Raw genomic sequence first — 27086 nt, 5'->3', positions numbered from 1 at the left:
GCGGCCAAAATGATGACATTCCACCTGCCCAAAGCTCTGGTCTCAGCTTCAACCCTCCCAGATAAACAACATCAACAGCAACCTTTGGTCTCTAATTCTTGCTTTTAAAAGCTGCCACCAAGGTCACAGCCTCAAGAGCAGGACATGACACTGCAGAGCTGTGGGAAGCAAAACATTCCCCAGCTCAGGACTCACCAAGCCTGCAAAATGCCCCAAGGCCATGGCACAAGGCTGTCCCGCCCATCCAGGACCAGCATAAAAGCCAGACCAGAGCCTCTCACCCTCACACACTTCTCCTCACGCCTTCTCCATCTGCTCCTGCTGACAACAAGGTGAGTCGAAAGTCCCTGACCCTCCTGATCCTCCACCCCTGACCCCTCTCTTCCTGCATGATCAGCCCCAGCCTCAGCAGCCCTCAACCCTCCCCACAGACCCTCAACAGCCTCCACACTCCCTCACCCTCCTGCATCATCATCCCTCAAACCCTCACAGCCCTGCCCTGCCTCACACCCCTCTCTTCCAGGGACCCTCCACAACACACCCATGGCCTGCTACGACATCTGCCGTCCCTGCGGACCCACCCCGCTGGCCAACAGCTGCAACGAGCCCTGCGCCCTGCAATGCCAGAACTCCCGCGTCATCATCGACCCTTCCCCCGTGCTGGTCACCCTGCCAGGACCCATCATGACCTCCTTCCCCCAGAACACCGTCGTCGGATCCACCTCCTCAGCTGCTGTTGGCACTGAACTCAATGCCCAGGGACAGCCCATCTCTGGTGGATTTGGTGGCTTTGGTGGCTTTGGCTATGGGCTGGGAGGCCTGGGCTGCTATGGCAGAAGGGGTGGCTACATCTGCTAAGGACCCTCAGCTCCAATCCCAACATCACCAGCTCAGGGCTTTGGCAAGAACTCCTGCAACCTAATCACCGTGGCTGATGATCGCCCTACTTTCACCTCACACCTGATTCCTTCAGCTTCTTCCACCTCAGAATTCTTTCTCTTCAATAAATTTTTCTTGTATCAGAACCTGAGTTGCTTCCTCTTCTTTTTGGATTCCAATGGTCTCACATCCTCACCCTGTGTAACGCACTGCATAACCTTTATGGTGGATGGAAAAGGAGCAAAGAATATTTCTTAGCAAATGTGTCCCCACCATTAATAACCAACACTGACACAGGAAAGAGAGGAGAGGGGGCACCATCCAGAACATGACACAAGCCCATCACCTGATACACCAATGGCTTTGACACATCAATTCTCTCCTGGGCACTGCCCTGACAAAGTCACTCTATGACAGTACACACTCCTGAAAAACACTGACTCCTTCCAGCAACATTCCTGAATTCTCCCAGGAAACAGAGGAACAAGAGCATCATCCACTTGGGCAGGAACTCTGCAGAGCAAGGGCTTCCATCCCCTCTGCTCAAGCAGGCCCAGCAGGAGCAGGATTTCCATGACTATGGCCAATTCAGTTTTGGATCTCCAAGAAGAGGGACCTCGTTTTCTGTCGCACTCTGTGACCATTCACACACACTGAAAAAACCTTGTGTTCTTTGCCCATGGAATTCACACTGTTTTCACTCGGGGACATGCCCCCTTTTCCTTCACATGAGCAATGCTGATAAAAGCTGCACTCCGGCACACTCCTGACACCTCGCATCCAGCCTTGTCTCCTCAGAGTCCCGGCTGTCTCAGTCTCTCCTCGAGCAAAGGTCCACCACACCATTAAATGTCTGGTGGAATTCAATTGGTCTTCATTCACTGTCCAACAAGTGCTTCCTCAGCTGTGGAGGCCAGAACTGTCCACACCACTCCACATGGGACCTCACCAATGCTCTAAATACAAGAAGGGCCATCTCTCCGAGATAGGTGGCAACAATTTAATGAAATCAGTTTTGGACACTGGTGATGACATCCTTTGAAGCAAAGCTCCACTGCAACCTTCTGGTCTCTTTGTTCCCCACCAGCACCACAGGGTCCTGATCAGAAAAGCCACTTTCCAGACTCTCAGGCAACACACCACAATGTGGGGCCAAGTGCTATTCCTGTCCACATGCACAATTTCACATTTCCCTTGCTTCATTGACTGGGGGAATCCTTTAACCCCCTTAGGCTCCAGGTCTCTCACTCAGACTGGTGGAACAGCCAAGTGCTACCTCAGCCACTCCATCATCTGACAACTTGCTGAAGGAGCAACTCTCCCACTGCTGAGATGGAATGGAAGAGTCCATCCAGGTGCTCACACCTGGCACAGACGCACAGCCCAGACCAGCCTGCCTGACCTGGAATGGTCTGGGGACACTCTTCACACCACACCTACAAAAACAGGACTTCCACAGGCTGTCCTCAGTGATGACACCCCACCTCTCCAAATCTGGGTCACGTATTCAGTCCTCTTTGACAGGCACCATCAACAGCAAGCTTTGGTCTCCAACACTCACATTTAAGGGAAAGAATGACCGTGATGGAAGGGGCAGGCCGTCATTCACAGCACAGCTGCAAAGGCCAGAGCAGCCTGAGATGGCTGTGATGGAATCTGACCACTCTTCACAGCACACCCACAAAGTAAACCACACAACTACCACAGAATTACCTCACTGATGACACCCATGTTTATCCTCGGCTTTTGGTGATCCCTGACACACGTCTTCCATGCAAATCCTCCCTAAAACCAACTCTCACTTAAAAGCTGCCGCTACGGTCAGATGGACACGGCCTCAAGAGCAGGACAGGACACTAAAGGATTGTGGGCAGGAAAACACTCCATCATAATTTGGAGAGATGTGTCAGATAAAACTGATCTGATTTCCATTCAGATTCCTCTAGAGAGTAACAAGGTCAATAGTATTTTTCTGAAAATTGAATGTCCTCAGTTCCTTTAAAGGCTCCTCACATGTCTTCTTCTCCTTTTCCTTCATCAGCTCTAGATGAATCAACACAAGACCTTGTGGATATAGGAGGCATCCCTGTAGCACAGGAGTTGCTTTCCCATCTCCAGTGGGAAACCATGGGATACAGGGACATTTAGAAATTTCACAACATGATAGGGAGGCACAAAATGTGATGGAAGGGAACACCAGTCACCCCCAGAAATGCTGCAAAGCCCAAACGAGCCTCATGTGACAGTGGCAGAAAGAGGGGCCACTTCACCATCCACCCACCCACAAAACCACTGCACACAGCGGCCAAAATGATGACATTCCACCTGCCCAAAGCTCTGGTCTCAGCTTCAACCCTCCCAGATAAACAACATCAACAGCAACCTTTGGTCTCTAATTCTTGCTTTTAAAAGCTGCCACCAAGGTCACAGCCTCAAGAGCAGGACATGACACTGCAGAGCTGTGGGAAGCAAAACATTCCCCAGCTCAGGACTCACCAAGCCTGCAAAATGCCCCAAGGCCATGGCACAAGGCTGTCCCACCCACCCAGGACCAGCATAAAAGCCAGACCAGAGCCTCTCACCCTCACACACTTCTCCTCACGCCTTCTCCATCTGCTCCTGCTGACAACAAGGTGAGTCTCAAGCCCCTGACCCTCCTGATCCTCCACCCCTGACCCCTCTCTTCCTGCATGATCAGCCCCAGCCTCAGCAGCCCTCAACCCTCCCCACAGACCCTCAACAGCCTCCACACTCCCTCACCCTCCTGCATCATCATCCCTCAAACCCTCACAGCCCTGCCCTGCCTCACACCCCTCTCTTCCAGGGACCCTCCACAACACACCCATGGCCTGCTACGACATCTGCCAACCCTGCGGACCCACCCCGCTGGCCAACAGCTGCAACGAGCCCTGCGCCCTGCAATGCCAGAATTCCCGCGTCATCATCGACCCTTCCCCCGTGCTGGTCACCCTGCCAGGACCCATCATGACCTCCTTCCCCCAGAACACCGTCGTTGGATCCACCTCCTCAGCTGCTGTTGGCACTGAACTCAATGCCCAGGGACAGCCCATCTCTGGTGGATTTGGTGGCTTTGGTGGCTTTGGCTATGGGCTGGGAGGCCTGGGCTGCTACGGCAGAAGGGGTGGCTACATCTGCTAAGGACCCTCAGCTCCAATCCCAACATCACCAGCTCAGGGCTTTGGCAAGAACTCCTGCAACCTAATCACCGTGGCTGATGATCGCCCTACTTTCACCTCACACCTGATTCCTTCAGCTTCTTCCACCTCAGAATTCTTTCTCTTCAATAAATTTTTCTTGTATCAGAACCTGAGTTGCTTCCTCTTCTTTTTGGATTCCAATGGTCTCACATCCTCACCCTGTGTAACGCACTGCATAACCTTTATGGTGGATGGAAAAGGAGCAAAGAATATTTCTTAGCAAATGTGTCCCCACCATTAATAACCAACACTGACACAGGAAAGAGAGGAGAGGGGGCACCATCCAGAACATGACACAAGCCCATCACCTGATACACCAATGGCTTTGACACATCAATTCTCTCCTGGGCACTGCCCTGACAAAGTCACTCTATGACAGTACACACTCCTGAAAAACACTGACTCCTTCCAGCAACATTCCTGAATTCTCCCAGGAAACAGAGGAACAAGAGCATCATCCACTTGGGCAGGAACTCTGCAGAGCAAGGGCTTCCATCCCCTCTGCTCAAGCAGGCCCAGCAGGAGCAGGATTTCCATGACTATGGCCAATTCAGTTTTGGATCTCCAAGAAGAGGGACCTCGTTTTCTGTCACACTCTGTGACCATTCACACACACTGAAAAAACCTTGTGTTCTTTGCCCATGGAATTCACACTGTTTTCACTCGGGGACATGCCCCCTTTTCCTTCACATGAGCAATGCTGATAAAAGCTGCACTCCGGCACACTCCTGACACCTCGCATCCAGCCTTGTCTCCTCAGAGTCCCGGCTGTCTCAGTCTCTCCTCGAGCAAAGGTCCACCACACCATTAAATGTCTGGTGGAATTCAATTGGTCTTCATTCACTGTCCAACAAGTGCTTCCTCAGCTGTGGAGGCCAGAACTGTCCACACCACTCCACATGGGACCTCACCAATGCTCTAAATACAAGAAGGGCCATCTCTCCGAGATAGGTGGCAACAATTTAATGAAATCAGTTTTGGACACTGGTGATGACATCCTTTGAAGCAAAGCTCCACTGCAACCTTCTGGTCTCTTTGTTCCCCACCAGCACCACAGGGTCCTGATCAGAAAAGCCACTTTCCAGACTCTCAGGCAACACACCACAATGTGGGGCCAAGTGCTATTCCTGTCCACATGCACAATTTCACATTTCCCTTGCTTCATTGACTGGGGAATCCTTTAACCCCCTTAGGCTCCAGGTCTCTCACTCAGACTGGTGGAACAGCCAAGTGCTACCTCAGCCACTCCATCATCTGACAACTTGCTGAAGGAGCAACTCTCCCACTGCTGAGATGGAATGGAAGAGTCCATCCAGGTGCTCACACCTGGCACAGACGCACAGCCCAGACCAGCCTGCCTGACCTGGAATGGTCTGGGGACACTCTTCACACCACACCTACAAAAACAGGACTTCCACAGGCTGTCCTCAGTGATGACACCCCACCTCTCCAAATCTGGGTCACGTATTCAGTCCTCTTTGACAGGCACCATCAACAGCAAGCTTTGGTCTCCAACACTCACATTTAAGGGAAAGAATGACCGTGATGGAAGGGGCAGGCCGTCATTCACAGCACAGCTGCAAAGGCCAGAGCAGCCTGAGATGGCTGTGATGGAATCTGACCACTCTTCACAGCACACCCACAAAGTAAACCACACAACTACCACAGAATTACCTCACTGATGACACCCATGTTTATCCTCGGCTTTTGGTGATCCCTGACACACGTCTTCCATGCAAATCCTCCCTAAAACCAACTCTCACTTAAAAGCTGCCGCTACGGTCAGATGGACACGGCCTCAAGAGCAGGACAGGACACTAAAGGATTGTGGGCAGGAAAACACTCCATCATAATTTGGAGAGATGTGTCAGATAAAACTGATCTGATTTCCATTCAGATTCCTCTAGAGAGTAACAAGGTCAATAGTATTTTTCTGAAAATTGAATGTCCTCAGTTCCTTTAAAGGCTCCTCACATGTCTTCTTCTCCTTTTCCTTCATCAGCTCTAGATGAATCAACACAAGACCTTGTGGATATAGGAGGCATCCCTGTAGCACAGGAGTTGCTTTCCCATCTCCAGTGGGAAACCATGGGATACAGGGACATTTAGAAATTTCACAACATGATAGGGAGGCACAAAATGTGATGGAAGGGAACACCAGTCACCCCCAGAAATGCTGCAAAGCCCAAACGAGCCTCATGTGACAGTGGCAGAAAGAGGGGCCACTTCACCATCCACCCACCCACAAAACCACTGCACACAGCGGCCAAAATGATGACATTCCACCTGCCCAAAGCTCTGGTCTCAGCTTCAACCCTCCCAGATAAACAACATCAACAGCAACCTTTGGTCTCTAATTCTTGCTTTTAAAAGCTGCCACCAAGGTCACAGCCTCAAGAGCAGGACATGACACTGCAGAGCTGTGGGAAGCAAAACATTCCCCAGCTCAGGACTCACCAAGCCTGCAAAATGCCCCAAGGCCATGGCACAAGGCTGTCCCACCCACCCAGGACCAGCATAAAAGCCAGACCAGAGCCTCTCACCCTCACACACTTCTCCTCACGCCTTCTCCATCTGCTCCTGCTGACAACAAGGTGAGTCTCAAGCCCCTGACCCTCCTGATCCTCCACCCCTGACCCCTCTCTTCCTGCATGATCAGCCCCAGCCTCAGCAGCCCTCAACCCTCCCCACAGACCCTCAACAGCCTCCACACTCCCTCACCCTCCTGCATCATCATCCCTCAAACCCTCACAGCCCTGCCCTGCCTCACACCCCTCTCTTCCAGGGACCCTCCACAACACACCCATGGCCTGCTACGACATCTGCCGTCCCTGCGGACCCACCCCGCTGGCCAACAGCTGCAACGAGCCCTGCGCCCTGCAATGCCAGAACTCCCGCGTCATCATCGACCCTTCCCCCGTGCTGGTCACCCTGCCAGGACCCATCATGACCTCCTTCCCCCAGAACACCGTCGTCGGATCCACCTCCTCAGCTGCTGTTGGCACTGAACTCAATGCCCAGGGACAGCCCATCTCTGGTGGATTTGGTGGCTTTGGTGGCTTTGGCTATGGGCTGGGAGGCCTGGGCTGCTACGGCAGAAGGGGTGGCTACATCTGCTAAGGACCCTCAGCTCCAATCCCAACATCACCAGCTCAGGGCTTTGGCAAGAACTCCTGCAACCTAATCACCGTGGCTGATGATCGCCCTACTTTCACCTCACACCTGATTCCTTCAGCTTCTTCCACCTCAGAATTCTTTCTCTTCAATAAATTTTTCTTGTATCAGAACCTGAGTTGCTTCCTCTTCTTTTTGGATTCCAATGGTCTCACATCCTCACCCTGTGTAACGCACTGCATAACCTTTATGGTGGATGGAAAAGGAGCAAAGAATATTTCTTAGCAAATGTGTCCCCACCATTAATAACCAACACTGACACAGGAAAGAGAGGAGAGGGGGCACCATCCAGAACATGACACAAGCCCATCACCTGATACACCAATGGCTTTGACACATCAATTCTCTCCTGGGCACTGCCCTGACAAAGTCACTCTATGACAGTACACACTCCTGAAAAACACTGACTCCTTCCAGCAACATTCCTGAATTCTCCCAGGAAACAGAGGAACAAGAGCATCATCCACTTGGGCAGGAACTCTGCAGAGCAAGGGCTTCCATCCCCTCTGCTCAAGCAGGCCCAGCAGGAGCAGGATTTCCATGACTATGGCCAATTCAGTTTTGGATCTCCAAGAAGAGGGACCTCGTTTTCTGTCGCACTCTGTGACCATTCACACACACTGAAAAAACCTTGTGTTCTTTGCCCATGGAATTTGCACTGTTTTCACTCGGGGACATGCCCCCTTTTCCTTCACATGAGCAATGCTGATAAAAGCTGCACTCCGGCACACTCCTGACACCTCGCATCCAGCCTTGTCTCCTCAGAGTCCCGGCTGTCTCAGTCTCTCCTCGAGCAAAGGTCCACCACACCATTAAATGTCTGGTGGAATTCAATTGGTCTTCATTCACTGTCCAACAAGTGCTTCCTCAGCTGTGGAGGCCAGAACTGTCCACACCACTCCACATGGGACCTCACCAATGCTCTAAATACAAGAAGGGCCATCTCTCCGAGATAGGTGGCAACAATTTAATGAAATCAGTTTTGGACACTGGTGATGACATCCTTTGAAGCAAAGCTCCACTGCAACCTTCTGGTCTCTTTGTTCCCCACCAGCACCACAGGGTCCTGATCAGAAAAGCCACTTTCCAGACTCTCAGGCAACACACCACAATGTGGGGCCAAGTGCTATTCCTGTCCACATGCACAATTTCACATTTCCCTTGCTTCATTGACTGGGGGAATCCTTTAACCCCCTTAGGCTCCAGGTCTCTCACTCAGACTGGTGGAACAGCCAAGTGCTACCTCAGCCACTCCATCATCTGACAACTTGCTGAAGGAGCAACTCTCCCACTGCTGAGATGGAATGGAAGAGTCCATCCAGGTGCTCACACCTGGCACAGACGCACAGCCCAGACCAGCCTGCCTGACCTGGAATGGTCTGGGGACACTCTTCACACCACACCTACAAAAACAGGACTTCCACAGGCTGTCCTCAGTGATGACACCCCACCTCTCCAAATCTGGGTCACGTATTCAGTCCTCTTTGACAGGCACCATCAACAGCAAGCTTTGGTCTCCAACACTCACATTTAAGGGAAAGAATGACCGTGATGGAAGGGGCAGGCCGTCATTCACAGCACAGCTGCAAAGGCCAGAGCAGCCTGAGATGGCTGTGATGGAATCTGACCACTCTTCACAGCACACCCACAAAGTAAACCACACAACTACCACAGAATTACCTCACTGATGACACCCATGTTTATCCTCGGCTTTTGGTGATCCCTGACACACGTCTTCCATGCAAATCCTCCCTAAAACCAACTCTCACTTAAAAGCTGCCGCTACGGTCAGATGGACACGGCCTCAAGAGCAGGACAGGACACTAAAGGATTGTGGGCAGGAAAACACTCCATCATAATTTGGAGAGATGTGTCAGATAAAACTGATCTGATTTCCATTCAGATTCCTCTAGAGAGTAACAAGGTCAATAGTATTTTTCTGAAAATTGAATGTCCTCAGTTCCTTTAAAGGCTCCTCACATGTCTTCTTCTCCTTTTCCTTCATCAGCTCTAGATGAATCAACACAAGACCTTGTGGATATAGGAGGCATCCCTGTAGCACAGGAGTTGCTTTCCCATCTCCAGTGGGAAACCATGGGATACAGGGACATTTAGAAATTTCACAACATGATAGGGAGGCACAAAATGTGATGGAAGGGAACACCAGTCACCCCCAGAAATGCTGCAAAGCCCAAACGAGCCTCATGTGACAGTGGCAGAAAGAGGGGCCACTTCACCATCCACCCACCCACAAAACCACTGCACACAGCGGCCAAAATGATGACATTCCACCTGCCCAAAGCTCTGGTCTCAGCTTCAACCCTCCCAGATAAACAACATCAACAGCAACCTTTGGTCTCTAATTCTTGCTTTTAAAAGCTGCCACCAAGGTCACAGCCTCAAGAGCAGGACATGACACTGCAGAGCTGTGGGAAGCAAAACATTCCCCAGCTCAGGACTCACCAAGCCTGCAAAATGCCCCAAGGCCATGGCACAAGGCTGTCCCACCCACCCAGGACCAGCATAAAAGCCAGACCAGAGCCTCTCACCCTCACACACTTCTCCTCACGCCTTCTCCATCTGCTCCTGCTGACAACAAGGTGAGTCTCAAGCCCCTGACCCTCCTGATCCTCCACCCCTGACCCCTCTCTTCCTGCATGATCAGCCCCAGCCTCAGCAGCCCTCAACCCTCCCCACAGACCCTCAACAGCCTCCACACTCCCTCACCCTCCTGCATCATCATCCCTCAAACCCTCACAGCCCTGCCCTGCCTCACACCCCTCTCTTCCAGGGACCCTCCACAACACACCCATGGCCTGCTACGACATCTGCCAACCCTGCGGACCCACCCCGCTGGCCAACAGCTGCAACGAGCCCTGCGCCCTGCAATGCCAGAACTCCCGCGTCATCATCAACCCTTCCCCCGTGCTGGTCACCCTGCCAGGACCCATCATGACCTCCTTCCCCCAGAACACCGTCGTCGGATCCACCTCCTCAGCTGCTGTTGGCACTGAACTCAATGCCCAGGGACAGCCCATCTCTGGTGGATTTGGTGGCTTTGGTGGCTTTGGCTATGGGCTGGGAGGCCTGGGCTGCTACGGCAGAAGGGGTGGCTACATCTGCTAAGGACCCTCAGCTCCAATCCCAACATCACCAGCTCAGGGCTTTGGCAAGAACTCCTGCAACCTAATCACCGTGGCTGATGATCGCCCTACTTTCACCTCACACCTGATTCCTTCAGCTTCTTCCACCTCAGAATTCTTTCTCTTCAATAAATTTTTCTTGTATCAGAACCTGAGTTGCTTCCTCTTCTTTTTGGATTCCAATGGTCTCACATCCTCACCCTGTGTAACGCACTGCATAACCTTTATGGTGGATGGAAAAGGAGCAAAGAATATTTCTTAGCAAATGTGTCCCCACCATTAATAACCAACACTGACACAGGAAAGAGAGGAGAGGGGGCACCATCCAGAACATGACACAAGCCCATCACCTGATACACCAATGGCTTTGACACATCAATTCTCTCCTGGGCACTGCCCTGACAAAGTCACTCTATGACAGTACACACTCCTGAAAAACACTGACTCCTTCCAGCAACATTCCTGAATTCTCCCAGGAAACAGAGGAACAAGAGCATCATCCACTTGGGCAGGAACTCTGCAGAGCAAGGGCTTCCATCCCCTCTGCTCAAGCAGGCCCAGCAGGAGCAGGATTTCCATGACTATGGCCAATTCAGTTTTGGATCTCCAAGAAGAGGGACCTCGTTTTCTGTCACACTCTGTGACCATTCACACACACTGAAAAAAACTTGTGTTCTTTGCCCATGGAATTCGCACTGTTTTCACTCGGGGACATGCCCCCTTTTCCTTCACATGAGCAATGCTGATAAAAGCTGCACTCCGGCACACTCCTGACACCTCGCATCCAGCCTTGTCTCCTCAGAGTCCCGGCTGTCTCAGTCTCTCCTTGAGCAAAGGTCCACCACACCATTAAATGTCTGGTGGAATTCAATTGGTCTTCATTCACTGTCCAACAAGTGCTTCCTCAGCTGTGGAGGCCAGAACTGTCCACACCACTCCACATGGGACCTCACCAATGCTCTAAATACAAGAAGGGCCATCTCTCCGAGATAGGTGGCAACAATTTAATGAAATCAGTTTTGGACACTGGTGATGACATCCTTTGAAGCAAAGCTCCACTGCTACCTTCTGGTCTCTTTGTTCCCCACCAGCACCACAGGGTCCTGATCAGAAAAGCCACTTTCCAGACTCTCAGGCAACACACCACAATGTGGGGCCAAGTGCTATTCCTGTCCACATGCACAATTTCACATTTCCCTTGCTTCATTGACTGGGGAATCCTTTAACCCCCTTAGGCTCCAGGTCTCTCACTCAGACTGGTGGAACAGCCAAGTGCTACCTCAGCCACTCCATCATCTGACAACTTGCTGAAGGAGCAACTCTCCCACTGCTGAGATGGAATGGAAGAGTCCATCCAGGTGCTCACACCTGGCACAGACGCACAGCCCAGACCAGCCTGCCTGACCTGGAATGGTCTGGGGACACTCTTCACACCACACCTACAAAAACAGGACTTCCACAGGCTGTCCTCAGTGATGACACCCCACCTCTCCAAATCTGGGTCACGTATTCAGTCCTCTTTGACAGGCACCATCAACAGCAAGCTTTGGTCTCCAACACTCACATTTAAGGGAAAGAATGACCGTGATGGAAGGGGCAGGCCGTCATTCACAGCACAGCTGCAAAGGCCAGAGCAGCCTGAGATGGCTGTGATGGAATCTGACCACTCTTCACAGCACACCCACAAAGTAAACCACACAACTACCACAGAATTACCTCACTGATGACACCCATGTTTATCCTCGGCTTTTGGTGATCCCTGACACACGTCTTCCATGCAAATCCTCCCTAAAACCAACTCTCACTTAAAAGCTGCCGCTACGGTCAGATGGACACGGCCTCAAGAGCAGGACAGGACACTAAAGGATTGTGGGCAGGAAAACACTCCATCATAATTTGGAGAGATGTGTCAGATAAAACTGATCTGATTTCCATTCAGATTCCTCTAGAGAGTAACAAGGTCAATAGTATTTTTCTGAAAATTGAATGTCCTCAGTTCCTTTAAAGGCTCCTCACATGTCTTCTTCTCCTTTTCCTTCATCAGCTCTAGATGAATCAACACAAGACCTTGCGGATATAGGAGGCATCCCTGTAGCACAGGAGTTGCTTTCCCATCTCCAGTGGGAAACCATGGGATACAGGGACATTTAGAAATTTCACAACATGATAGGGAGGCACAAAATGTGATGGAAGGGAACACCAGTCACCCCCAGAAATGCTGCAAAGCCCAAACGAGCCTCATGTGACAGTGGCAGAAAGAGGGGCCACTTCACCATCCACCCACCCACAAAACCACTGCACACAGCGGCCAAAATGATGACATTCCACCTGCCCAAAGCTCTGGTCTCAGCTTCAACCCTCCCAGATAAACAACATCAACAGCAACCTTTGGTCTCTAATTCTTGCTTTTAAAAGCTGCCACCAAGGTCACAGCCTCAAGAGCAGGACATGACACTGCAGAGCTGTGGGAAGCAAAACATTCCCCAGCTCAGGACTCACCAAGCCTGCAAAATGCCCCAAGGCCATGGCACAAGGCTGTCCCACCCACCCAGGACCAGCATAAAAGCCAGACCAGAGCCTCTCACCCTCACACACTTCTCCTCACGCCTTCTCCATCTGCTCCTGCTGACAACAAGGTGAGTCTCAAGCCCCTGACCCTCCTGATCCTCCACCCCTGACCCCTCTCTTCCTGCATGATCAGCCCCAGCCTCAGCAGCCCTCAACCCTCCCCACAGACCCTCAACAGCCTCCACACTCCCTCACCCTCCTGCATCATCATCCCTCAAACCCTCACAGCCCTGCCCTGCCTCACACCCCTCTCTTCCAGGGACCCTCCACAACACACCCATGGCCTGCTACGACATCTGCCAACCCTGCGGACCCACCCCGCTGGCCAACAGCTGCAACGAGCCCTGCGCCCTGCAATGCCAGAACTCCCGCGTCATCATCAACCCTTCCCCCGTGCTGGTCACCCTGCCAGGACCCATCATGACCTCCTTCCCCCAGAACACCGTCGTCGGATCCACCTCCTCAGCTGCTGTTGGCACTGAACTCAATGCCCAGGGACAGCCCATCTCTGGTGGATTTGGTGGCTTTGGTGGCTTTGGCTATGGGCTGGGAGGCCTGGGCTGCTACGGCAGAAGGGGTGGCTACATCTGCTAAGGACCCTCAGCTCCAATCCCAACATCACCAGCTCAGGGCTTTGGCAAGAACTCCTGCAACCTAATCACCGTGGCTGATGATCGCCCTACTTTCACCTCACACCTGATTCCTTCAGCTTCTTCCACCTCAGAATTCTTTCTCTTCAATAAATTTTTCTTGTATCAGAACCTGAGTTGCTTCCTCTTCTTTTTGGATTCCAATGGTCTCACATCCTCACCCTGTGTAACGCACTGCATAACCTTTATGGTGGATGGAAAAGGAGCAAAGAATATTTCTTAGCAAATGTGTCCCCACCATTAATAACCAACACTGACACAGGAAAGAGAGGAGAGGGGGCACCATCCAGAACATGACACAAGCCCATCACCTGATACACCAATGGCTTTGACACATCAATTCTCTCCTGGGCACTGCCCTGACAAAGTCACTCTATGACAGTACACACTCCTGAAAAACACTGACTCCTTCCAGCAACATTCCTGAATTCTCCCAGGAAACAGAGGAACAAGAGCATCATCCACTTGGGCAGGAACTCTGCAGAGCAAGGGCTTCCATCCCCTCTGCTCAAGCAGGCCCAGCAGGAGCAGGATTTCCATGACTATGGCCAATTCAGTTTTGGATCTCCAAGAAGAGGGACCTCGTTTTCTGTCACACTCTGTGACCATTCACACACACTGAAAAAAACTTGTGTTCTTTGCCCATGGAATTCGCACTGTTTTCACTCGGGGACATGCCCCCTTTTCCTTCACATGAGCAATGCTGATAAAAGCTGCACTCCGGCACACTCCTGACACCTCGCATCCAGCCTTGTCTCCTCAGAGTCCCGGCTGTCTCAGTCTCTCCTTGAGCAAAGGTCCACCACACCATTAAATGTCTGGTGGAATTCAATTGGTCTTCATTCACTGTCCAACAAGTGCTTCCTCAGCTGTGGAGGCCAGAACTGTCCACACCACTCCACATGGGACCTCACCAATGCTCTAAATACAAGAAGGGCCATCTCTCCGAGATAGGTGGCAACAATTTAATGAAATCAGTTTTGGACACTGGTGATGACATCCTTTGAAGCAAAGCTCCACTGCTACCTTCTGGTCTCTTTGTTCCCCACCAGCACCACAGGGTCCTGATCAGAAAAGCCACTTTCCAGACTCTCAGGCAACACACCACAATGTGGGGCCAAGTGCTATTCCTGTCCACATGCACAATTTCACATTTCCCTTGCTTCATTGACTGGGGAATCCTTTAACCCCCTTAGGCTCCAGGTCTCTCACTCAGACTGGTGGAACAGCCAAGTGCTACCTCAGCCACTCCATCATCTGACAACTTGCTGAAGGAGCAACTCTCCCACTGCTGAGATGGAATGGAAGAGTCCATCCAGGTGCTCACACCTGGCACAGACGCACAGCCCAGACCAGCCTGCCTGACCTGGAATGGTCTGGGGACACTCTTCACACCACACCTACAAAAACAGGACTTCCACAGGCTGTCCTCAATGATGACACCCCACCTCTCCAAATCTGGGTCACGTATTCAGTCCTCTTTGACAGGCACCATCAACAGCAAGCTTTGGTCTCCAACACTCACATTTAAGGGAAAGAATGACCGTGATGGAAGGGGCAGGCCGTCATTCACAGCACAGCTGCAAAGGCCAGAGCAGCCTGAGATGGCTGTGATGGAATCTGACCACTCTTCACAACACACCCACAAAGTAAACCACACAACTACCACAGAATTACCTCACTGATGACACCCATGTTTATCCTCGGCTTTTGGTGATCCCTGACACACGTCTTCCATGCAAATCCTCCCTAAAACCAACTCTCACTTAAAAGCTGCCGCTACGGTCAGATGGACACGGCCTCAAGAGCAGGACAGGACACTAAAGGATTGTGGGCAGGAAAACACTCCATCATAATTTGGAGAGATGTGTCAGATAAAACTGATCTGATTTCCATTCAGATTCCTCTAGAGAGTAACAAGGTCAATAGTATTTTTCTGAAAATTGAATGTCCTCAGTTCCTTTAAAGGCTCCTCACATGTCTTCTTCTCCTTTTCCTTCATCAGCTCTAGATGAATCAACACAAGACCTTGTGGATATAGGAGGCATCCCTGTAGCACAGGAGTTGCTTTCCCATCTCCAGTGGGAAACCATGGGATACAGGGACATTTAGAAATTTCACAACATGATAGGGAGGCACAAAATGTGATGGAAGGGAACACCAGTCACCCCCAGAAATGCTGCAAAGCCCAAACGAGCCTCATGTGACAGTGGCAGAAAGAGGGGCCACTTCACCATCCACCCACCCACAAAACCACTGCACACAGCGGCCAAAATGATGACATTCCACCTGCCCAAAGCTCTGGTCTCAGCTTCAACCCTCCCAGATAAACAACATCAACAGCAACCTTTGGTCTCTAATTCTTGCTTTTAAAAGCTGCCACCAAGGTCACAGCCTCAAGAGCAGGACATGACACTGCAGAGCTGTGGGAAGCAAAACATTCCCCAGCTCAGGACTCACCAAGCCTGCAAAATGCCCCAAGGCCATGGCACAAGGCTGTCCCACCCACCCAGGACCAGCATAAAAGCCAGACCAGAGCCTCTCACCCTCACACACTTCTCCTCACGCCTTCTCCATCTGCTCCTGCTGACAACAAGGTGAGTCTCAAGCCCCTGACCCTCCTGATCCTCCACCCCTGACCCCTCTCTTCCTGCATGATCAGCCCCAGCCTCAGCAGCCCTCAACCCTCCCCACAGACCCTCAACAGCCTCCACACTCCCTCACCCTCCTGCATCATCATCCCTCAAACCCTCACAGCCCTGCCCTGCCTCACACCCCTCTCTTCCAGGGACCCTCCACAACACACCCATGGCCTGCTACGACATCTGCCGTCCCTGCGGACCCACCCCGCTGGCCAACAGCTGCAACGAGCCCTGCGCCCTGCAATGCCAGAACTCCCGCGTCATCATCGACCCTTCCCCCGTGCTGGTCACCCTGCCAGGACCCATCATGACCTCCTTCCCCCAGAACACCGTCGTCGGATCCACCTCCTCAGCTGCTGTTGGCACTGAACTCAATGCCCAGGGACAGCCCATCTCTGGTGGATTTGGTGGCTTTGGTGGCTTTGGCTATGGGCTGGGAGGCCTGGGCTGCTACGGCAGAAGGGGTGGCTACATCTGCTAAGGACCCTCAGCTCCAATCCCAACATCACCAGCTCAGGGCTTTGGCAAGAACTCCTGCAACCTAATCACCGTGGCTGATGATCGCCCTACTTTCACCTCACACCTGATTCCTTCAGCTTCTTCCACCTCAGAATTCTTTCTCTTCAATAAATTTTTCTTGTATCAGAACCTGAGTTGCTTCCTCTTCTTTTTGGATTCCAATGGTCTCACATCCTCACCCTGTGTAACGCACTGCATAACCTTTATGGTGGATGGAAAAGGAGCAAAGAATATTTCTTAGCAAATGTGTCCCCACCATTAATAACCAACACTGACACAGGAAAGAGAGGAGAGGGGGCACCATCCAGAACATGACACAAGCCCATCACCTGATACACCAATGGCTTTGACACATCAATTCTCTCCTGGGCACTGCCCTGACAAAGTCACTCTATGACAGTACACACTCCTGAAAAACACTGACTCCTTCCAGCAACATTCCTGAATTCTCCCAGGAAACAGAGGAACAAGAGCATCATCCACTTGGGCAGGAACTCTGCAGAGCAAGGGCTTCCATCCCCTCTGCTCAAGCAGGCCCAGCAGGAGCAGGATTTCCATGACTATGGCCAATTCAGTTTTGGATCTCCAAGAAGAGGGACCTCGTTTTCTGTCACACTCTGTGACCATTCACACACACTGAAAAAAACTTGTGTTCTTTGCCCATGGAATTCGCACTGTTTTCACTCGGGGACATGCCCCCTTTTCCTTCACATGAGCAATGCTGATAAAAGCTGCACTCCGGCACACTCCTGACACCTCGCATCCAGCCTTGTCTCCTCAGAGTCCCGGCTGTCTCAGTCTCTCCTTGAGCAAAGGTCCACCACACCATTAAATGTCTGGTGGAATTCAATTGGTCTTCATTCACTGTCCAACAAGTGCTTCCTCAGCTGTGGAGGCCAGAACTGTCCACACCACTCCACATGGGACCTCACCAATGCTCTAAATACAAGAAGGGCCATCTCTCCGAGATAGGTGGCAACAATTTAATGAAATCAGTTTTGGACACTGGTGATGACATCCTTTGAAGCAAAGCTCCACTGCAACCTTCTGGTCTCTTTGTTCCCCACCAGCACCACAGGGTCCTGATCAGAAAAGCCACTTTCCAGACTCTCAGGCAACACACCACAATGTGGGGCCAAGTGCTATTCCTGTCCACATGCACAATTTCACATTTCCCTTGCTTCATTGACTGGGGAATCCTTTAACCCCCTTAGGCTCCAGGTCTCTCACTCAGACTGGTGGAACAGCCAAGTGCTACCTCAGCCACTCCATCATCTGACAACTTGCTGAAGGAGCAACTCTCCCACTGCTGAGATGGAATGGAAGAGTCCATCCAGGTGCTCACACCTGGCACAGACGCACAGCCCAGACCAGCCTGCCTGACCTGGAATGGTCTGGGGACACTCTTCACACCACACCTACAAAAACAGGACTTCCACAGGCTGTCCTCAATGATGACACCCCACCTCTCCAAATCTGGGTCACGTATTCAGTCCTCTTTGACAGGCACCATCAACAGCAAGCTTTGGTCTCCAACACTCACATTTAAGGGAAAGAATGACCGTGATGGAAGGGGCAGGCCGTCATTCACAGCACAGCTGCAAAGGCCAGAGCAGCCTGAGATGGCTGTGATGGAATCTGACCACTCTTCACAACACACCCACAAAGTAAACCACACAACTACCACAGAATTACCTCACTGATGACACCCATGTTTATCCTCGGCTTTTGGTGATCCCTGACACACGTCTTCCATGCAAATCCTCCCTAAAACCAACTCTCACTTAAAAGCTGCCGCTACGGTCAGATGGACACGGCCTCAAGAGCAGGACAGGACACTAAAGGATTGTGGGCAGGAAAACACTCCATCATAATTTGGAGAGATGTGTCAGATAAAACTGTTCTGATTTCCATTCAGATTCCTCTAGAGAGTAACAAGGTCAATAGTATTTTTCTGAAAATTGAATGTCCTCAGTTCCTTTAAAGGCTCCTCACATGTCTTCTTCTCCTTTTCCTTCATCAGCTCTAGATGAATCAACACAAGACCTTGTGGATATAGGAGGCATCCCTGTAGCACAGGAGTTGCTTTCCCATCTCCAGTGGGAAACCATGGGATACAGGGACATTTAGAAATTTCACAACATGATAGGGAGGCACAAAATGTGATGGAAGGGAACACCAGTCACCCCCAGAAATGCTGCAAAGCCCAAACGAGCCTCATGTGACAGTGGCAGAAAGAGGGGCCACTTCACCATCCACCCACCCACAAAACCACTGCACACAGCGGCCAAAATGATGACATTCCACCTGCCCAAAGCTCTGGTCTCAGCTTCAACCCTCCCAGATAAACAACATCAACAGCAACCTTTGGTCTCTAATTCTTGCTTTTAAAAGCTGCCACCAAGGTCACAGCCTCAAGAGCAGGACATGACACTGCAGAGCTGTGGGAAGCAAAACATTCCCCAGCTCAGGACTCACCAAGCCTGCAAAATGCCCCAAGGCCATGGCACAAGGCTGTCCCGCCCATCCAGGACCAGCATAAAAGCCAGACCAGAGCCTCTCACCCTCACACACTTCTCCTCACGCCTTCTCCATCTGCTCCTGCTGACAACAAGGTGAGTCTCAAGCCCCTGACCCTCCTGATCCTCCACCCCTGACCCCTCTCTTCCTGCATGATCAGCCCCAGCCTCAGCAGCCCTCAACCCTCCCCACAGACCCTCAACAGCCTCCACACTCCCTCACCCTCCTGCATCATCATCCCTCAAACCCTCACAGCCCTGCCCTGCCTCACACCCCTCTCTTCCAGGGACCCTCCACAACACACCCATGGCCTGCTACGACATCTGCCGTCCCTGCGGACCCACCCCGCTGGCCAACAGCTGCAACGAGCCCTGCGCCCTGCAATGCCAGAACTCCCGCGTCATCATCGACCCTTCCCCCGTGCTGGTCACCCTGCCAGGACCCATCATGACCTCCTTCCCCCAGAACACCGTCGTCGGATCCACCTCCTCAGCTGCTGTTGGCACTGAACTCAATGCCCAGGGACAGCCCATCTCTGGTGGATTTGGTGGCTTTGGTGGCTTTGGCTATGGGCTGGGAGGCCTGGGCTGCTATGGCAGAAGGGGTGGCTACATCTGCTAAGGACCCTCAGCTCCAATCCCAACATCACCAGCTCAGGGCTTTGGCAAGAACTCCTGCAACCTAATCACCGTGGCTGATGATCGCCCTACTTTCACCTCACACCTGATTCCTTCAGCTTCTTCCACCTCAGAATTCTTTCTCTTCAATAAATTTTTCTTGTATCAGAACCTGAGTTGCTTCCTCTTCTTTTTGGATTCCAATGGTCTCACATCCTCACCCTGTGTAACGCACTGCATAACCTTTATGGTGGATGGAAAAGGAGCAAAGAATATTTCTTAGCAAATGTGTCCCCACCATTAATAACCAACACTGACACAGGAAAGAGAGGAGAGGGGGCACCATCCAGAACATGACACAAGCCCATCACCTGATACACCAATGGCTTTGACACATCAATTCTCTCCTGGGCACTGCCCTGACAAAGTCACTCTATGACAGTACACACTCCTGAAAAACACTGACTCCTTCCAGCAACATTCCTGAATTCTCCCAGGAAACAGAGGAACAAGAGCATCATCCACTTGGGCAGGAACTCTGCAGAGCAAGGGCTTCCATCCCCTCTGCTCAAGCAGGCCCAGCAGGAGCAGGATTTCCATGACTATGGCCAATTCAGTTTTGGATCTCCAAGAAGAGGGACCTCGTTTTCTGTCGCACTCTGTGACCATTCACACACACTGAAAAAACCTTGTGTTCTTTGCCCATGGAATTTGCACTGTTTTCACTCGGGGACATGCCCCCTTTTCCTTCACATGAGCAATGCTGATAAAAGCTGCACTCCGGCACACTCCTGACACCTCGCATCCAGCCTTGTCTCCTCAGAGTCCCGGCTGTCTCAGTCTCTCCTCGAGCAAAGGTCCACCACACCATTAAATGTCTGGTGGAATTCAATTGGTCTTCATTCACTGTCCAACAAGTGCTTCCTCAGCTGTGGAGGCCAGAACTGTCCACACCACTCCACATGGGACCTCACCAATGCTCTAAATACAAGAAGGGCCATCTCTCCGAGATAGGTGGCAACAATTTAATGAAATCAGTTTTGGACACTGGTGATGACATCCTTTGAAGCAAAGCTCCACTGCTACCTTCTGGTCTCTTTGTTCCCCACCAGCACCACAGGGTCCTGATCAGAAAAGCCACTTTCCAGACTCTCAGGCAACACACCACAATGTGGGGCCAAGTGCTATTCCTGTCCACATGCACAATTTCACATTTCCCTTGCTTCATTGACTGGGGGAATCCTTTAACCCCCTTAGGCTCCAGGTCTCTCACTCAGACTGGTGGAACAGCCAAGTGCTACCTCAGCCACTCCATCATCTGACAACTTGCTGAAGGAGCAACTCTCCCACTGCTGAGATGGAATGGAAGAGTCCATCCAGGTGCTCACACCTGGCACAGACGCACAGCCCAGACCAGCCTGCCTGACCTGGAATGGTCTGGGGACACTCTTCACACCACACCTACAAAAACAGGACTTCCACAGGCTGTCCTCAGTGATGACACCCCACCTCTCCAAATCTGGGTCACGTATTCAGTCCTCTTTGACAGGCACCATCAACAGCAAGCTTTGGTCTCCAACACTCACATTTAAGGGAAAGAATGACCGTGATGGAAGGGGCAGGCCGTCATTCACAGCACAGCTGCAAAGGCCAGAGCAGCCTGAGATGGCTGTGATGGAATCTGACCACTCTTCACAACACACCCACAAAGTAAACCACACAACTACCACAGAATTACCTCACTGATGACACCCATGTTTATCCTCGGCTTTTGGTGATCCCTGACACACGTCTTCCATGCAAATCCTCCCTAAAACCAACTCTCACTTAAAAGCTGCCGCTACGGTCAGATGGACACGGCCTCAAGAGCAGGACAGGACACTAAAGGATTGTGGGCAGGAAAACACTCCATCATAATTTGGAGAGATGTGTCAGATAAAACTGATCTGATTTCCATTCAGATTCCTCTAGAGAGTAACAAGGTCAATAGTATTTTTCTGAAAATTGAATGTCCTCAGTTCCTTTAAAGGCTCCTCACATGTCTTCTTCTCCTTTTCCTTCATCAGCTCTAGATGAATCAACACAAGACCTTGCGGATATAGGAGGCATCCCTGTAGCACAGGAGTTGCTTTCCCATCTCCAGTGGGAAACCATGGGATACAGGGACATTTAGAAATTTCACAACATGATAGGGAGGCACAAAATGTGATGGAAGGGAACACCAGTCACCCCCAGAAATGCTGCAAAGCCCAAACGAGCCTCATGTGACAGTGGCAGAAAGAGGGGCCACTTCACCATCCACCCACCCACAAAACCACTGCACACAGCGGCCAAAATGATGACATTCCACCTGCCCAAAGCTCTGGTCTCAGCTTCAACCCTCCCAGATAAACAACATCAACAGCAACCTTTGGTCTCTAATTCTTGCTTTTAAAAGCTGCCACCAAGGTCACAGCCTCAAGAGCAGGACATGACACTGCAGAGCTGTGGGAAGCAAAATATTCCCCAGCTCAGGACTCACCAAGCCTGCAAAATGCCCCAAGGCCATGGCACAAGGCTGTCCCGCCCATCCAGGACCAGCATAAAAGCCAGACCAGAGCCTCTCACCCTCACACACTTCTCCTCACGCCTTCTCCATCTGCTCCTGCTGACAACAAGGTGAGTCTCAAGCCCCTGACCCTCCTGATCCTCCACCCCTGACCCCTCTCTTCCTGCATGATCAGCCCCAGCCTCAGCAGCCCTCAACCCTCCCCACAGACCCTCAACAGCCTCCACACTCCCTCACCCTCCTGTATCATCATCCCTCAAACCCTCACAGCCCTGCCCTGCCTCACACCCCTCTCTTCCAGGGACCCTCCACACCACACCCATGGCCTGCTACGACATCTGCCGTCCCTGCGGACCCACCCCGCTGGCCAACAGCTGCAACGAGCCCTGTGCCCTGCAATGCCAGAACTCCCGCGTCATCATCGACCCTTCCCCCGTGCTGGTCACCCTGCCAGGACCCATCATGACCTCCTTCCCCCAGAACACCGTCGTCGGATCCACCTCCTCAGCTGCTGTTGGCACTGAACTCAATGCCCAGGGACAGCCCATCTCCAGCGGATTTGGCTTCGGCCTTGGCTATAGTCTGGGAGGCCTGGGCTGCTATGGCAGAAGGGGTGGCTACATTTGCTAATGACCCTTGTCTCCACTCCTAACACCACCATGTGGCGTTCTGACAAGAGCTCCTACAAGCAAAGCACCTCATGTACTTGCTGCTCATGTTGGATCCCTTCCACGTTCTCCTCCTGTCTGTTCACTCTTTTGCCTCAATAAAGTTTTTCTGGAGGAAAGCCTCAGATGCCTCCTTTTCTTATATTAGATTTCTTGCAGGTATAGCTGGCACATATACTTTGCTCCCAGCCTAAATAGCTGCAGTCTCTGTAACACCATCTTCACTTTCACAGGGTTGCCAGGGCCCCTCCACAGAGGTTCTCATTTCCTTGTCCCATCTTTCTGCAAGGACCTTGACTTGCCAGGGTTTCCAGGTAATCTCATCCTTTTCTGGGAGTTCCTCAGCTGACCCAGGTGATGGTCATTGTTGCATTGTCCATCTGTCTCGATGGTCCCCATTCCAACTCCCTGGGAATCTCCAGGCCCAGATCTCACCTTGTTATGAGGTCTTCCACTGACCCCTGACGGAGATCCCCCTTTCCCTCCTCACTGCAGGGTCCCATTAAGTGGGTGTCCAGGCCACCCTCCTCCCTCTTCAGGGTCCCAGAATCATCCGTACTGCTGACCCCAAGCCACTAACCCTCTGCTCTGATGTCACACAACATGTCACATTATGATTTGACTCCCACCAAGTCACTGTGGATTCCTGAGGCACAGCATAGAGTCTTGGGAACAGGGTGCAGGAACAAGCCTGTGACCCTGCTGATAAGACTGTGTCCCTTGTGCCACCTTCCTGCCTCTTTACCTCTCAATTTCAACATTCCAACATGGATTTTGGGGTCATAAATGTCTTCGGTCTCCCCAAATTGCTTCTCAACAGTGACATTCACTCTTTCTTCTCCTTTGATGTGTTTTTTGTTTGTTTGGTTGGTTTTGGTGGGGTTTTTTGTGGTTTTTTTGTTTGTTTTTGTTTCGTTTTGGTTTTTTTTTGTTTTGTTTTTTTTTGTTTTTTTTTGCTGTACAAAGGCTCCCAGCAAGCAGGTGAGCTCTGGGCTGACACACGTGTTCAAAGTCCCAGGGCTATTGACAGTACTAAAATATTCATCAAAAGCAAATTAAAAAAACATCTCTGGAGCAGCTGGAGCCCAGAGAGCTGGAGAACTCCATGCACAGCTGGATTTGGATTTGGTTAAAAGAGGAAGAGTTTGCTGAGGAACAAAACCCTTCCCTAAAACCAAACAAAACTAAACAGCCCCTGCATCTGAGCTGGGAAAGGAGAGAGGGAATAGGTTTGGAACTGTTTGGCCTTTTTATTTCTTTATTTAGTGTAAATAGTGTATTTCCCCTGGTTGGCCTTGAGGCACGAACTTCAGCTCATCTTAAAGCAAAGTCTAACCCATAAAGAGGCAAATTTAAGTAATCTGTGCTCTTATACTCATTCACCTTGGAGTTCATCCAGCTTGACATCAACACTTGGACTGAAACAAGAGCAGGATTCTGCCTTCCCAAGGTCCTGGGACATGCCCAAGCAGCCAGGCCCAGCGGGATGTCTGCCTCATCCCAAACCTGCGCCAGAGACGCTCTTTTTGGGCACAGTCAGCTCACTTGGGTTCCAGGGAACACTGGGAGGAGGCTCAGACCCACATCCACAGAGCCCTGTGCCCACATTCCTCTCTCCCATCCACCCCAGGAAATCCAGGCCCCTTGGGTTTCCCCCTGCTCAGTTCTCTGCACTCCATCCCAGGAGACCCCAAGCAGGTGAGATAGGCTGGAAGAGGTGGTATCTCTTCCAGTTTCTCTCCCAATGGGATTCACATCCACCTAGCCAAGATCCCACTCCCAGAATAACCCCAAACCCCATCATGGAGCAGTGGCAGGTTCATCTCCCTCTTCCAGAGGACTGGACTCAACAACACCAAATCCAAAATGATGGTGGAAAGGACATTCCTGTGTGGCAGCTGCTCCAAATCCCATGAACACGGTTTCTTGGAATATCTATGGTCATCACCCCCATCTCCATTCCAGTTTTCCCTCTCTGTGTTTTTGGATAACTCCCACAGGCAAAGGGCTGCACATTGTGGGGAGCAACCCCCAGTCCCTATGGAAATTGGCACAGGCTATCCTGTGGGACAAGGCCTGGAAAGGGGTCACTGCTAGTGTGCCGGTCTCTAAAAAAGAGCTGCAAAGCTGGAATTTTAGTGTGGAAGAGATGCTTAGAGCTGTCTCACCTGTGCTCCTGGAGCTTGGCTGCAGCCGTAAAGCATCATCCTCAGACAGCTTCCACCCGGGAATCTCATACCCATCTGCTCCACTTTCCTACGAGGCATGGGGAGGGCAGAGCAGGGAGGGGGGCTGAATCCAAAACCGGGCCTGTTCCAGAAAAATAGGTCACCCTACAAGGAAGCTTCATTATGGAAACAACACCTCACACGAAGCAGCGGTTTTCTGACAGGATCTGGCCAAGCCACCCAAGCTTTATCCTGCCGGCTGGAAGGTCCTGGGATGTCCTCTGGATCATGTCACGCAGACGCCCTGCCCAGATGAGCTAATGGGTCTGCTCTGGGCTTTGATCCTCAAATCCCAAGGCCTTGTTAGATAACATCAGAAGCCTGGGTGATATTTCATTAACAAACAAGTCCATCCCATGTGGTCGCCGCAACTTTATCCCTTTCCCCTGTGATCTTCCCTCATGCTTCAACATTTCTTTGGTAATTAGCCCCAGAATTAGCATATTTAAACTTCAAAATTACTACATTTAATGCAACACCGTGGTTATTCAAGTGCTGTCACAGCAGCTCTTGGCTGCACCAGCTCCCAGCTATTCCTTGGCCGAAACACGGGTTTATCCCTAATTAGTCTCCCAAAACTCGCAGGAGGCAGCAGGAAGATCTTATCCTCCCACCAGCACATGGAAAATCTTCCTTAGCTTTTTTCCCCCCATCCCTGGGAGTGTTCAAGGCCACATTGGAGCAATGGTCTAGTGGAAGGTGTCCCTACCCATGGCAGGGGGTTGGGATTCAGATGATTTTTATTTATGGGATTGATTTCATTCCAACCCGAACCCTTTTATTCCATAATTTTGCCATGAAGTGAGGTAGAAGCATGGACGCAGCTGGAGCTGACTCATCCCAACATCAACGTGAGGTTTCTTCTTGCCAAACCTCAGTGTGTGATGGAGGATGCCAGACAGACATGAAATTAGCTGGCATGGAGAAGGAGCTTTGTGGGTGAGATCAGCCAGGGAATCCTGTAAAACATGAGGTAGGAACAACACCGAGACTCCTGGAAGTGGGATTTTGAAGAGGGGAAAGGCCTGGAAGGGCTGGGCATATGCTGGGACTCAGCCAGCTGGGAGAGGGGATGGGCACTTCCAGGGGACACAGGCACAAGGTGACATTTTTTAATATAAAAATTAATCCCCCCTCAACTCCCAGCAAGGAGATCCCCAAGGATTCAGCCTTCCCTGAGACTTTCCCAAAGGAAAAAGGCACATTTCCAGGTCTCACCCAGGAGAAAAGGAATGAAAAACTGATATTCTATTGTTGCTTGACACTGGGGCTGTCCAGCTCTTTGACAGAAGGAATGTGGGAATTCCTGGCTGCGTCTTCCTTAATTCCACTTTCAAAATTTTAATTTAGAGCAAAGCCCTGCCTTTGCCTCGCAAAAATCGCGAAGGAAAAGCCAGCTGGAAGTGGGGGTGGAAGGGGTGCCTTCGAAACCATCCCCCACCTTCAGGAAAGCTCTGCTCATTTTTAATCTCGGCTTAAGTGCATTAAAAGTGATTAAAACGTTTTACATCAAAATCCCTTTTGATGAGCCCGTAAGCGGGGGGAAGGAGGGGGGACCAGGGAACCCCTAAAAACCCCTACACCCCCCTTCCCCTTTCCTTTCCCCTGCACCCCTTCCCGGCACATGCATCCCCTTCCTATCCATCCTTCTCTGTCCCTGCACCTCCATTGCCTTTTACCCCCTTTTCCTTCCCCCCTTCCTTTCCCTGCAC

The 27086-nt window shown here is 51.4% G+C and overlaps 1 protein-coding gene and 7 pseudogenes across 1 annotated transcript; all 8 read left to right on the top strand.

The window, feature by feature from the left end:
* The first annotated feature begins 207 nt into the window (after positions 1-207).
* On the top strand, positions 208-858 carry LOC134051045 (feather beta keratin-like; annotated as a pseudogene).
* Positions 859-3387: 2529 nt separating this feature from the next.
* Positions 3388-4038, top strand: LOC134051036 (feather beta keratin-like; annotated as a pseudogene).
* A 2528-nt stretch (positions 4039-6566) lies between these two features.
* LOC134051028 (feather beta keratin-like) lies at positions 6567-7217 on the top strand (annotated as a pseudogene).
* A 2529-nt stretch (positions 7218-9746) lies between these two features.
* On the top strand, positions 9747-10397 carry LOC134051019 (feather beta keratin-like; annotated as a pseudogene).
* A 2528-nt stretch (positions 10398-12925) lies between these two features.
* Positions 12926-13576, top strand: LOC134051010 (feather beta keratin-like; annotated as a pseudogene).
* Positions 13577-16104: 2528 nt separating this feature from the next.
* LOC134051002 (feather beta keratin-like) lies at positions 16105-16755 on the top strand (annotated as a pseudogene).
* Positions 16756-19283: 2528 nt separating this feature from the next.
* On the top strand, positions 19284-19934 carry LOC134050997 (feather beta keratin-like; annotated as a pseudogene).
* A 2529-nt stretch (positions 19935-22463) lies between these two features.
* LOC134057972 (feather beta keratin-like) lies at positions 22464-23108 on the top strand. The gene is made up of 2 exons (XM_062515022.1): positions 22464-22561; positions 22769-23108. The coding sequence occupies exons 1-2, from the start codon at positions 22464-22466 to the stop codon at positions 23106-23108; spliced, it is 438 nt and encodes a 145-aa protein (XP_062371006.1).
* The last annotated feature ends 3978 nt before the right edge of the window (positions 23109-27086 follow it).

Source organism: Cinclus cinclus, chromosome 1 (genome assembly GCF_963662255.1).
Source record: "Cinclus cinclus chromosome 1, bCinCin1.1, whole genome shotgun sequence".
Taxonomy (NCBI): Eukaryota; Metazoa; Chordata; class Aves; order Passeriformes; family Cinclidae; genus Cinclus; species Cinclus cinclus.
Note: the sequence above shows the minus strand (reverse complement) of the source record. Positions and strands in the feature narration are given on the sequence as shown.

Bases quoted from the DNA above. Each gene is read 5' to 3' on its own strand.
- LOC134057972 (XM_062515022.1), top strand. From the start codon at position 22,464: ATGCCCCAAGGCCATGGCACAAGGCTGTCCCGCCCATCCAGGACCAGC. The intron at 22,562-22,768 runs TCTCCATCTGCT...TGCCTCACACCC, and splicing joins ACACACTTCTCCTCACGCCT to CTCTCTTCCAGGGACCCTCC.